The 14,266-nt window shown below is 44.4% G+C and overlaps 1 protein-coding gene across 1 annotated transcript in view; it reads right to left on the bottom strand.

The window, feature by feature from the left end:
• The window catches only part of DGKQ (diacylglycerol kinase theta), a 154,067-nt gene that overhangs the window by 71,543 nt on the left and 68,258 nt on the right, over positions 1-14,266 (bottom strand). Inside the window, exons 6-8 of the mRNA XM_054178888.1 lie at positions 12,672-12,825; positions 8,640-8,648; positions 3,429-3,491 (exon numbers count right to left, since the gene is read on the bottom strand). Of these exons, the coding sequence (XP_054034863.1) occupies positions 3,429-3,491; positions 8,640-8,648; positions 12,672-12,825 (226 nt within the window). The remainder of the gene's footprint in view (positions 1-3,428; positions 3,492-8,639; positions 8,649-12,671; positions 12,826-14,266) is intronic.

Genomic DNA, 14,266 nt, shown 5'->3' with positions numbered 1-14,266 from the left:
GTCACTGTGACCCATGTGTGCACAGTACCAGCAGCCAGAAGGACAGCTGTTGGGTGAGCACCAGCAAACATCAGGCTGGACTCCCTGACCTGCATGCTTGAGCAGCCTGGGAGCTACATGTGCATGCATCTGTGCCTGAGACATGTGGCAGAGATGACTATAGGAGGGGCCAAGAGCTCCAGGATGACTGCTGGAGAGGTTGTGGGGGCTGAAGGTCCACAAAGAGATGTAGATGGAGAGTGGCTGTGTGTGCATGTGTGTTCCCACTAACAGACTTTCAACCTGCTCAGTCATAGAGGGTACAAGATGCTGCAGCAGCTCAACCTCTACTGTGGTATCAGATCTGGAACCCCCTAACATCATTAAATTGAAGCTTTCAAACATTTCACCATTCTTTTGTGTGTGAATGCTTTGTTTGAAAGAGACGTTAGAACCACTCCCTGGAGAAAAGGAGGCTCAGAGAAGACTTTATTGCTGTCTACAACTACCTGAAGGGAGGCTGTAGACAGGTGGGGGCAGGAGTTGATCTGCTGGAGGGTAGAGAGGCTCTGCAGAGGGACCTCGACAGGCTGGGCAGATGGGCAGAGTCCAAAGGCAGGAGATTGAACACATCCAAGTGCCAGGTTCTGCACATTGGCCACAACAACCCCAGGCAGAGCTACAGGCTGGGGTCAGAGTGGCTGGAGAGCAGTCAGGCAGACAGGGACCTAGGGGTACTGGTTGATGGTAGGCTGAACATGAGCCAGCAGTGTGCCCAGGTGGCCAAGAGGGCCAGTGGCATCCTGGCCCATATCAGGAACAGTGTGGCCAGCAGGAGCAGGGAGGCCATTGTGCCCCTGTACACTGCACTGGTTAGGCCACACCTTGAGTCCTGTGTCAAATTCTGGGCCCCTCAGTTTAGGAAAGATGTTGACTTGCTGGAAGATGTCCAGAGAATGGCAATGAAGTTGGGGAGGGGTTTGGAACACAGCCCTGTGAGGAGAGGCTGAAGGAGCTGGGGTTGCTTAGCCTGGAGAAGAGGAGGCTCAGGGGAGACCTTATTGCTGTCTACAACTACCTGAATGGAGATTGTAGACAGGTGGGGGTTGGTCTCTTCTCCCAGGCACCCAGGACCAGAACAAGAGGACACAGTCGCAGGCTGCACCAGGAGAGGTTTAGGCTGGAGGTTAGGAGGAAGTTCTACACAGCGAGAGTGACTGCCCATTGGAATGGGCTGCTTGGGGAGGTGGAGTCACCATCATTGGAGGTGTTTAGGAGGAGACTGGATGGGGTGCTTGGTGCATGGTTTACTTGATTAGGTGGTGCTGGATGATAGGTTGGACACAAAGATCTTGAAGGTCTCTTCCAACCTGGTCTATGCTACGCTACGCTACGCTATGCTACGCTATGCTATTCCATTCCATTCCAAAGCTGTACAACCAAACCAGGTGTAGTATCTGGACACACAACTTGCTGTCTTCCACATCCAGAAGCAAGCGAAACAGGCTTAGCAGGCAAGTCAAAAAGTCCACTCAACCACTGAAGCTCACTGGAAAAAGTGAAAGCTTCTTGGATAAAGTGCACTGCCTCACAGCCTGACCCCATAATAAGAGAGCACAGTGGTGGATCATAACCTACTGTCATTAACAGAGAGCACCTTCAGAGCACAAGCATGCTCGAGATCACTTCCATTAATTAGTTAATTATTTGCTGAACTGGATTTTTTTTTTTTTTTTAATCCAAAGAGTATTTACAAAATGTTGCTGTTAATTTTTGTTAAGAGCATTAGTGAGGAAGGAAAAAAGAAACAAAAATATCTATGCATTTGAAATGTTGCCTTTTTTTACAACAACCCATGCAGCTGTATCACGTTAGCAAGTAAGCTCCACATTTTTCTGGTTACTAATATGGACACAGGGGGTGGGATGCCCAGAAGTTCTGCTTGGCTTCTGAAAAGTGAAGAGTTTGGCTAACATGAACCCCAGGAAACTCCACATACATAAGGATTTAGAACTGCAAAAGCCCTTTCACTGAAAAACCAAACTGAGCCAAACCAATAAACACCAACACGAACATCATCATCATCATCATCACCAATATATTATTATATATTATAAATATATAATTATTATATAACTACATATTATATTAGAATTATATTATTACATAATGACAAAATATTATTATTTTTATTATTATAATAATTATTATAATTATTATTCTCATTATTATGTTTTCGTTGGTTTTTATAATAACAATAATCATTTTTATATATATTATTATATAATTCTATTATATATTGTTAATCTATAATTATTATATAACTATATATTATATTATAATTATATTATTATATAATTTATTATAATGTATATAATTATAACATTATAGATAATTATATACAATATAATAATAAATAATTTTAAATAATTATATTTATATTATAAAATTAATTATTCATCATTGTTAATTATTAATAATTAATATTAAGTTCATTGTATAATTATATATAGTTATACATTACTATATTATCTATTGTATTATTATATTACTACATTTAATAATAATAGTTTTAGTAATATTACTTTACCACTAATATTAATTTAATATTGCGTATTAATAATTATATTATAAAAGTAATTATTAAACATTATTATTAATAACTAATATTATTAAGTTTGTTGCATAATTATACATAGTTATATATTGCTATATTATCTATTGTATTATTATATTACTATATTTAATAATAGTTTTATTAATATTACTTTACCACTAATATTAATTTAATATTTCATATTAATAATCATTTAATATTAATATTAATATTGAGTACTAATTATAATCAAGGTAATGACATAATCATATATTATTATCTATTAATACATTATATATTTATATATTTATATATTTAATAATAATAATAATAATAATAATAATAATAATAATAATAATAATAATAATAATAATAATAATAATAATAATAATAATAATAATAAACACAAACTTAAATGTAAAATACCACAAAAGAAACACCCACCCCCCATCCCCCCAAAAAACCTAAACAAAATAAACCCCCAAAAGACACCAAAAATGCCCCAAACAACAAAATTCACCTGGTGTTTTCAGTAAGGTATGGACACAGCTATCTTAAAAGGCTTTGACAAGACATGTTATCTGCCCTCTAAATTGGTTGCTTATCCATGGGTTATCAGCACACTTTCTTTTATGCCAGCCTATCAGAGGAAGATATTGATGAGGTATTTGTAAGACCCTGGATCAGTGTGTTGGGGCCAAAAATTCTGGACATCAAATGGATACCTAGCATTAGGGAAAAAACCCAACAAAATAGCCCTCTAGTGTTTTTTTCATCAATCAAAGCAAGTTAGGATTACACCAAGCAAGACTGGAAGGGGTGATTATCCACCACTTACTGAAATTCTGCTTACTTGAATCTGCTGAAAATTGGACATCTTTTGCTGATCCCTGTGGCGACCCATCGACGTCATCATCTTCATCTGTGGAAACAGAAACATGATGAGAAAGGATTCTTGTTAAACTGGAGAAAGAGTAACAAAACTAAACAAGAGAAAACAAAAGGCGTTGCCAGCAGGAGCAGGGAAGTCATTGTAGCCCTGGACTCAGCACTGGTTAGGCCACACCTGGAGTCCTGTGTCCAGTTCTGGGCCCCTCAGTTTAATGAAGGACACTGAGACTCTTGAACATGTCCAGAGAAGGGCAATGAGGCTGGGGAGAGGCCTCAAGCACAGCCCTGTGAGGAGAGGCTGAGGGAGCTGGGGTTGTTTAGCCTGGAGAAGAGGAGGCTCAGGGGAGACCTCATTGCTCTCTACAACTACCTGAAGGGAGGTTATAGCCAGGAGGGGGATGGTCTCTTCTCCCAGGCATCCAGCACCAGAACAAGAGGACACAGTCTCAAGCTGTGCCAGGGGAAGTTTAGGCTTGAGGTGAAGAGAAAGTTCTTCCCTGAGAGAGTTGTTAGCCATTGGAATGTGCTGCCCAAGGAGGTGGTGGAGTCCCCATCCCTGGAGGTGTTCAAGAGGGGATTGGATGTGTCACTTGGTGCCATGGTTTAGTCATGAGGTCTGTGGTGACAGGTTGGACTTGGTGATACTTGAGGTCTCTTCCAACCTTGGTGATGCTGTGATTCTGTGTTTGCCATTTAATGATGGGTTCCACCACAGAAACCAACACAAAAGGATTCTTCTGCTTACTTCATAATAATCCATATTATTGTAAAAACACAGCATGAAAGAAACCCAAACCTGCATTGTCTTGTAACTACAAGACAGCGGGGCACTTGGTGCCATGGTTTAGTTGTTTAGGTGGGTTGGCTTGGTTGATGGGTTGGACGTGATGATCTTGAAGGTCTCTTCCAACCTGGTCTATTCTATTCTATTCTATTCTATTCTATTCTATTCTATTCTATTCTATTCTATTCTATTCTACTCTACTCTATTCCATTCCATTCCATTCCATTCCATTCCATTCCATTCCATTCCATTCCATTCCATTCCATTCCAAGTCCTTCTATTATTAGCTTCAATATTGCTACCACTGTACTTCATCTTTTTCTCAAGCTGTGATGATTGCCTGTGGTCAAAGTTTATATGGTTTCCATTAAGTTTTAAATCACCAAAGCAGTCCAGGAACTGCAGTAATAGCTTTCCAGAAGTATGGCTGCTACATAAATGATTTCCATAACTGAAAAATAAATTTGCTGACATCCAATAAGGAAAAAAAAAATAGTAATAAACTGCTGCACTTCAGAAGAGGACTTTGACAGCAGCTCATTGCTGTCACTAAAAGCAAGGACCTGACAGGTCAGATAATAACACAGCTCGTAAAATCACACATAAAACACTTTGAAAGGATCATCATAAAAGCTACTAACACTCACATTTGCTTCAGTGAAGCTAGCATCCTGACTGCATTCTCATTCCTGACACTCAGATCCACACAGGAAGGCTGGTGCAATTCCAAAGGTGATATTTTTTTCTAGCCTAAGGGTGGCAACAGAATCTTGGAATGGTTTGGGCTGGAAGGCACCTTAAAGATCTCCCTATCCCACAAGCAGGGACACCTTCCACTAGAGCAGGTTGTTCATGGCTCCATCCAACCTGGCCATCAGTCAACCTCATCACATAATCACACCCCCAACCTGCTCAAACTCCCACTCAGCCTTGACCGGGAGGCAAGACAAAGCTCCTGAAAGATAAAAGCCAGGCAACACCTTTGTGAAGTCCATGCCTTGCAGATGAGGAAGGAAGTAGGAAACTGAAGGACAAACCAAGAGACAGAAAATCAGTGAAGTCAGGTACTAGAGAAGTCAGCATCCTAAAGCAGGAAAACCTTCCAAGAAGCAGAATCACAGCATGTCAAAAGGTGTTCTACTGAGTATCTGGGTAATGACTGACTTCCTTCCAGAAAGACCAACAAGAATGTTTCTGGGTTGGGGTTTTTCAAATAAAGAAGGAAAGCTGCAAGGCTTTCCCCACTACAGCTGACAAACAAGCCTTCAAACTGGAAAGACATCTAGGCAATAAGGTCTTGAAACACCCTGAAGTAAGTGGAAGCTGAATGCCTTCTTGAATTTCCCTTCAGACAAAATCAGATGTGAAAATAATAAGAGAGAGCAAAGATTAGTACATACAACAATAAGAAATGAAAGAATTCCTGACTGCTCCCAACTCTCTCGTTTTTCTAAGTTTAGATGGGAAGAAGCTGACATTTTCCTTTTATTACTCTTTCTCCCTTGCCTGAGTAATCAGGAAATCTATACTAACAGCATCCTGAAACTATTCCACTGAAGTTCAATGACTATTTCTGAACACACTACAAGAGAAGTCACTTGGAGGAAGTGAAGAGAACTGCTCTGCCAGGGCTTCTCCTGGAAACACAAAGAGTTTTGAACTGCCACTTTCATCAGAGAGATGTGCCTTGGATGTTGTCTATGAAGGTTAGCATTTAGTAAGTGGCAAAATCTGATCTGGACAGATGCTCCCCAACAGGTCAACAATGATGATGCACTCAATTCTCTGCCTATGACAAGTCATCTGGCACTTTCCAATCAACAGCTTGGGGAGAGCTGTGCCTCCAGAAGTTAACTCATCCAGGTGACAGTCAATGCTTCTTTGGTACCTCACTGTGGTCTTCTTGTTCTCTTCTGAGCAATGTCTTTCATCAGCTGTGGCAACAGAAGAGCACCCTTCATGCATGCTCATGAGCACTTCTGAATGAGCATGCTTGCTGTGTCCCACAGAAGTGCTAATTATCCTCCAGTGTGTGCAATCTTTAATGAGATCTGCCATCCTGCACCTGCACCTACATCTTCCACTGGAGAAGCATCAGGGACACCCAGGGCAGCTGTCCCAAGAAGCAACATAGTCAAAAGAGCTTAAGAGCTTTTAGCAAAAGAGCTTCTAGTTGATTAGGTGGTGTTGGATGATAGGTTGGACACAATGATCTTGAGGGTCTCTTCCAACCTGGTTTATTCTGTTCTGTTCTATTCTACTCTATTCTAGTCTAGTCTAGTCTAGTCTAGTCTACAACATGTCCTGATCTATTCTATTCTATTCTATTCTATTCTATTCTATTCTATTCTATTCTATTCTATTCTACTCTATTCTACAACATGTCCTGAAGAGCATCAGGGGTCTGCTGGACCCCTGAGGTATCTTGGCAACTTTTAGCACATGCCAGGATCTAGTGAGTTTTAGAAAGTGTGGTAGTTTTAGGCTATGCCTTCAAAAATTTTTCACAGATCTTGAGTAGAAAAGTAGTAAAATGTAAATAAATCACTATTGGGTGTGAAAAGAAAAATAAAGCTAATTCTAAACAATCCCATTGGAGACATATCTAATATAAGATCTTCTTCCCTTCCCTTCCCTTCCCTTCCCTTCCCTTCCCTTCCCTTCCCTTCCCTTCCCTTCCCTTCCCTTCCCTTCCCTTCCCTTCCCTTCCCTTCCCTTCCCTTCCCTTCCCTTCCCTTCCCTTCCCTTCCCTTCCCTTCCCTTCCCTTCCCTTCCCTTCCCTTCCCTTCCCTTCCCTTCCCTTCCCTTCCCTTCCCTTCCCTTCCCTCCCCTCCCCTCCCCTCCCCTCGAATCTCCTCTGACTTGCTTCTGCTTGACCTTGGCTGCATTGTTTTGGTATTAACTTCTCTGCTCCTTTCTCTTGCCCCTTCTTTCGTACAGGGGCTTGGGGGGAAGGCAGGGAAGGAGAAGCTAATAGCTTCCCCTGGTCTTTGACCAGGAGGGTCCTTGTGCTCTTTGTTAATTGTAAATATCTGTAAATCCTGTAAATTCTGTATATTATGTACATATTCATTGCATTCCATTGTACATTGTAGTTTTGCTTGTAAATACAACTCCCATTTGCTTCCAGCTGAGCTGGTCTGGTAAAGTTAATGTTGGGTGGGGGAGGAAATTTCAACCCACCACAGAGATCTCTCCTCTGAGCATGGACTATAAGGAGGACTACTGGGCCAGAGCACCAAGCTCTCTTGATGCAGGATGATGTGAAAATCAGTTCAAGGCAGTTTCCAGCTCCATTCTGAAGCAAGGATCTGGGCAGAGGGAAAGCCCTGCATAGTGATGGCAGGGACCTGCAGACAGCTGATCTCCAGCAGATGACCCAGAGCAGCAAAACTCCAGCAAGGGGTCTTAAAGCAAGGCTCAACAGGATGTGAACAGTGTAACAAGGAGCCACATGGGGAGCCACCAGACTTGTAGCTGAACATCAGATGCTGAAACAAGTGTCACACACCACTAAGGAAAAGCAGAACAGAACACCTTATGTGCAAGCAGACCACATGTTGATGCTCTGCTCTTCTCCATGCTTCACCCTTTGGCTGTGCCACAACCATGGCCCACTGACCACGAGAAAAGGAAGATGTCAAGAGCTGGGGGCAACCATCAAGCTCAGAAGTATGACTGAGATCAACAGCAGGAGGAAAGGGAAGTGCTCCCACAGCTCAGCTCCTGATCCTTCCACCCTGCCCACCACACCTAAGAAGCAGAAGCTCTCACAGACTGGCAGAACACAGATGTGGTGTTAGAGAAGAGCTTTGTCAGGGTGTTGCTCTATTTTATCTGGGTATGTGTATAAAATGGCATTCTGGCTTTCTAAACCTGGTGAGTTTTATTTATTTATTTATTGTTTTATTTTAAATTTATTTTATGCAATCACAGAATTGTCAGGGTTGGAAGGGACCTCAAGGATCAGCCAGTTCCAACCCCCCTGCCATGGTCAGGGACACCTCACACTAGAGAGATTGCTCACAGCCACATCCAGCCTGGCATTAAAAAACCTCCAGAGATGAGGCTTCCACCCTCTCCTGGGCAACCTGTGCCAGTCTCTCACCACCCTCATAGGGAAGAGCTTCTTCCTCACATCCAATTTGAATCTATCTATTTCTAGTTTGGCTCCATTACCCCCAGTTCTATCACTCCCTGACACGCTCAGAAGTCCCTCCACAGCTTTCTTGTAGCCCCCTTCAGATACTGGAAGGCCACAATTAGGTCTCCTGGGAGCCTTCTCTTCTCCAGACTGAACAGCCCCAACTCCCTCAGTCTGTTCTCATAGCAGAGCAGCTCCAGCCCTCTGATCACCCTCATGGCCTTTCTCTGGACACCTTCCAGCACCTCCAGATCCTTCCTGGAACAGAGGCTCCAGAACTGGACACAATACTCCAGGTGGGATCTCACCAGAGAGGAGTAGAGGGGGAGAATCACCTCCCTTGACCTGCTGGCTCTGCTTCTCTTGATGTAGCCCAGGATGTGATTGGCTTTGTGGGCTTCAAGTGCTCACTGCTGGCTCCTGTTGAGCTTCTCATCCCCCTGCACCCCCAAGTCCTTTTCTTCAGGGCTGCTTTCAAGCCAGTCCCTGCCCAGCCTGTATTGGTGCTTGGGATTGCCCCAGCCCAGACGCAGGACCTTGCACTTGGTCTTGTTGAACCTCATGGGGTTGGCTTGGGTCCAGCTCTGCAGCCTACCAAGGTACGTTTGGATGGCCTCCCTTCCCTCCAGCCTGTCTGCTACACCACACAGCTTGGTGTCACCAGCAAACCTGCTGAGGGTGCACTCAATGCCACTGTCCATGTTGCCACCAAAGATGTTAAACAAGACTGGTCCCAGTACTCATATTAAAGCACTGGAAATGGTCCAAATTAGGTTACTATGTCCCCTGACCACCAGACAATGATTGGTCTGCACTGCATTCACCCAAAGTACAAAACACACATTTTAATCAAAGAAATGCAAAAACAAACCCATTTCCACTTCATAAAAAACTTAAATGTGAGCAGCATGAACTCATTCACTTAGCATGTAGCCTAAGCCATGAAGTGTAAAACTTTCTCTTCCATCAGATACAATAGTAAGAGATGAGAGTAGAAGCTGCAGCAAGGTTCTAACCTTGGTTTCTTCCACTCAAGGTGCTCTGTGTTCAGTTTGTACTTAGAGGTGATTTAAAAATGATAAAAGGAACAGGTTTAAGTCTGACCTGTCAAAAGAACACATCACTGTTTCAAAAGACAAACTCAGTTAGCTATCAGAAGAGTCACAACCAAAGAGGTGTTTAAAAGTTTGTTGATTAACTTCTGTTAATAATAACACAACTTTATCTTCATTGGAGCCCTTGGAACACTACCAGAATACCTAACAACAGACCTGAACCAAAGTGCATAATGAGTCTTCCAGCAAAGCTCATCCAGATGTAATTTTGGTACTCCTTATGTTGGGAACATAAAATACCCCATGATGTTCAAGCCTGTGCTGTTATTTCCCCTTCTCTTATCAAACTGATTAAAGAGGAAAAATAACTCACTGATAAAAACACACCAGCCAAAGCAACATAAAGCCTCCACACTATGCTCACACTTTTACAGGTCACTTCAGCATAATTAGGTTAGACAGACTTCAGGTCATGTAGGTTATGCAGCAGCAGGACTCATGCTGTAGCTTCTGCACATGAGGATGTGCAGTGACCTGCTGCCCTCATCAAAACCAAACCAGTGCTGAAGGTTCAGGTAGCGAAAAGTGCCATTGCTAATGTTTAACTTCATAGAGTCACAGAATGGTTTGGGTTTGAAGGGACCTCCAAAGGTCAACTAGTCCAACACCCCTGCAGGCAGGGTCAGGCTGCTCAGAGCCCTGTTGAGACTGACCTTGAATACCTCCATGGATGGGGCCTCAACCACCTCCCTGGGTAACCTCTGCCAGTGTTCCACCACCCTCATGGTAAAGAACTTGTTCCTAACATCCAATCTAAACCTGCTCTTCTCTAGTTTGAAGCCACTGTGCCTCATCCTGTCACTGCAGGCCTTCATAAACAGTCCCTCTGCAGCCTTCTTGTAGCCCCCTTCTGGTACTGGAAGGTCCCTGGAGTCTTCCCTTCTCCAGAATAAACAACCCCAGCTCCCTCAGCCTGTCCTCATAGCAGAGGTGTTCCAGCCACCCTGATCATCTTTGTGGACCTCCTCTGGACCTGCTCTATCAGGTCCATGTCCTTCCTGTGTGGAGGGCTCCAGAGCTGGACACAGTGCTTCTACAACCTATATTGAGCCTACCTTTTATTTGCTTTCCTAATACATTCAAGGACCAGAAAAAAAGGCTTTACAAGAACATAACATTCAAAATTCTAAACTAGAAAAATGCTTCAGCAGCTTAAAACATTCTCCTGATCCTGAAGAGCTGCTAAACAAACATACACTCTAGATGGCAGCAGAACATTACCCTCCAAAACACATCATTTCCTTTCAGTACAGAAATCTTAGAAGGACAGATGCTTAGCCAAACAGGCAAACAAAAAATATCTGTGTACATGATATGCCAAACAAAAAAGGCAACATGTCTATCAGCAGGGGTCTGTAACAGAGATAACACTAATCTGCTAAGCAAATTTGGGGATCTTAGTATCATAGTATCAGTCAGGGTTGGAAGGACCACAAGGATCATACAGTTCCAACCCCCTGCCATGGGCAGGGACACCCCACACTAGATCAGGCTGGCCAGAGCCTCATCCAGCCTGGGCTTAAACACCTCCAGGGACGGCGCCACAACCACCTCCCTGGACAACCCATTCCAGGGCTTCACCACTCTCATGGGGAAGAACTTCCTCCTCACTTCCAGCCTCAATCTCCCCACCTCCAGCTTCATTCCATTCCCCCTAGTCCTATCACTACCTGAGATCCTGAGCAGTCCCTCCCCAGCCTTCTTGTAGCTCCCTTCAGATACTGGAAGGCCACAATTAGGTCACCTCAGAGCCTTCTCTTCTCCAGACTGAACAGCCCCAACTCCTTCAGTCTGTCCTCACAGCAGAGCAGCTCCAGCCCTCTGCTCATCCTCGTGGCCCTTCTCTGGACACCTTCCAGCACCTCCAGATCCCTCTTGTAATAGGGGCTCCACAACTGGAGGCAGTACTCCAGGTGGGGTCTCCCCAGAGCTGTGCAGAGGGGGAGAATCACCTCCCTTGCCCTGCTGGCCACACTTCTCTTGATGCAGCCCAGGATCTGATTGGCTTTCCGGGCTGCAAGTGCACACTGAGAGCTCCTGTTGAGCTTCTCCTCCACCAGCACCCCCAAGGCTCTCTCCTCAGGGCTGCTTTCCAGCCAGCCAGTGCCCAGCCTGGATTTGTGCCTGGGATTGCCTCGACCCAGATGCAGGACCCTGCCCTTGGTCTTGTTGAACCTCCTGAGGTTGGCTTGTGCCCACCTCTCCAGCCTGTCAAGGTCCATTCTGCATGCTTACTGCTTAAAGAACAGTTTTCAAACACAGCTGGGCCAGTTTCAGTATTTTGCACCAAGCCTACACTTAATAATAATACTACATTTTTTTAAAAAATCTCTTTTGTTCAACAACTCATATTATTACCACAGAAGCCAGCAAAAATTAGCAATCATTATGCTTCAGTGGATTACACCTTCAGGTTAAACATGCTCAACAATTAGCTGCATTCACAGGATCATCACAGGATGTTAGGGGTTGGAAGGGACCTTCAAAGATCATCCAGTCCAACCCCCCTGCCAGAGCAGGACCATAGAATCCAGCACAGGTGGCACAGAAATGAATCCAGATGGGGCTTAAAAGTCTCCAGTGAAGGAGACTCCACAACCCCTCTGGGCAGCCTGTTCCAGTGCTCTGTGACCCTCACAGTGAAGAAGTTCCTCCTCATGTTGAGGTGGAACCTCCTGTGCTGGAGTTTATATCCACTGCCCCTTGTCCTATCCCAGGGTGCAAGTGAGCAGAGCCTGTCCCCTCCCTCAGATATTGATTGACATTAAATCCCATCTCAGTCTTCTCTTCTCCAGACTAAACAGCCCCAGGTCCCTCATCCTCTTCTCATAGGGCAGTGCTGCAGTCCTTTCATCATCCTTGTAGCCCTTCTTTGGACTCCCTGCAGCAGATCCCTGTCCCTCTTAAACTGGATGCAATATTCCAGGGGTGACCTCACCAGGGCAGAACAGAGCAGGAGGAGAACCTCCCTGGATCTGCTGGAGACACTCCTCTGAATGGACCCCAGGACCCCATTGGCCTTCTTGGCCAGAAGGGCACATTGCTGACCCCAGGGATAACTTGTTATCCACCAGGGCTCCCAGGTCTTTCTCCACAGGGCTGCTCTCCAGCAGACTGCCTCCTGAACACATGACTTTGAAAAGCTGGAGGGTTTTTTTTTACCTGTTTCTGTTTGCAGATTCTCTGATATTCTGAAACAATGGAGTTTGCTGAAGTTGCGAGAGAACAGCTGGACACAGCTCGGAGGAAGGATCATGTTCCTTAGCCTTCCAAAAGTACATTCTGGTGGGACAATTATGTAGCAAGCAGCATGAGCCTGAAAACAGAAGCATCAGTTTAGAACTTGGTGAGACACAAAGACAGCAGGTTTGCTTGTATTGAAGCACACTCTGGGACTACAAAACTCAGGCTAGAAGGTGTACAGACCCTTTTTGCTGATCACTTTCATGAAATCCATTTGGTTTTTGTATAGCCAATAATGAGAAGTCTTCAGATGTGAAGAAAACTCCAAGTACCATAAATCTGCTTTCTTAGAAAGCTGAATGTTTTGTGCAGCTAGAGAATCACAGAGTGATTAAGGGTGGAAAAGACCTTCAAGATCATCAAGTCCAACCATAACCCAACAACCATGACCACCAAACTACATCTACAGGCTTCTTGAACACCTCTAGGGATGGTGACTCCACCACCTCCCTGGGCAGCCTGTTCCACTCTTTATCAGTAAAGACATTGCTGCTAACATCCAACCTAAACCTCCCCTGCCACAACTTCAGCCCATTTCCTCTCGTCCTGCCACTGGATGCTTGGGAGAAGCATAGAATCACAGAATCTTTTCAAACTGTTCTCTAACTCTACCAAGTCTGGTGTTAAACCATGTCCCTCTGCACCACATCTCTTAATCTTCTAAACACCTCCAGGGATGGTGGTGTTTTAGACTCCTTGGGGAGTCTGTTCCAGTGTTTGAGAACCTTTCCAGTGAAGAAGTTTCTTCCAATGCCCAAGCTAAACCTCCCTTAGTGTGCAACTTGAGGCCATTTTCTCTTGTCCTATTGCCTGGGAGAAGAGACCAACCCCCACCTGGCTCCAACAATTCAGGGAGCTGTGGAAAGCCAGAAGGTCTCCCCTGAGCCTCCTGTTCTCCAGATCAAATGATCCCAGTTCCTTCACCTGCTCCTCACAAGACCTGTGCTCTAGTCCCTTCACCAGCTTCACTGCCCTTTCTGGACCCACTCCAGCAACTCCAACGTCCTTCTTGGAGCAAGTGGCTGAACACTGGACCCAAGACTCAAGGTGTGGCCTCACTGGCGCCCAGTGCAAAGGGACAACCACTTCCCTGGCCCCACTGGCCACACTATTGCTGATACAGGCAAGGATGCCATTGAGTTATGCAGTGAAATCTAAAGTTTTGTTCTCAAAGCCTGGATCTTCCATCCTATACAGCTACTTACTGGAGAGGTGGGAAAGGCAGGAAGGTTAAACCAAATAGCCTGAAAAACAGCAATACCTTCTTATACAGCTGCACCCACTTTCAGGTAACACTCAGAGATAACTCTTTTTGGAGCTTGATTCCCAAACACAACTGGCTAACTTTCTGCCTGCACATTTGTGTGAGATGATCTGCCACTGATGAAGACACATACCACTGTATGTGTGGCCATACAGCCTGCTACAGTTGTCACTGTTCTCAAAGACAGCCCCCACTCACCTCATAAATTATCAATCAGATTAAAAATAAAACACCCATAACACTTTGAGAG

This window comes from Dryobates pubescens, chromosome Z (assembly GCF_014839835.1).
Source record: "Dryobates pubescens isolate bDryPub1 chromosome Z, bDryPub1.pri, whole genome shotgun sequence".
NCBI classification, from domain to species: domain Eukaryota; kingdom Metazoa; phylum Chordata; class Aves; order Piciformes; family Picidae; genus Dryobates; species Dryobates pubescens.
This window is presented reverse-complemented; position numbering and strand designations above follow the sequence as displayed.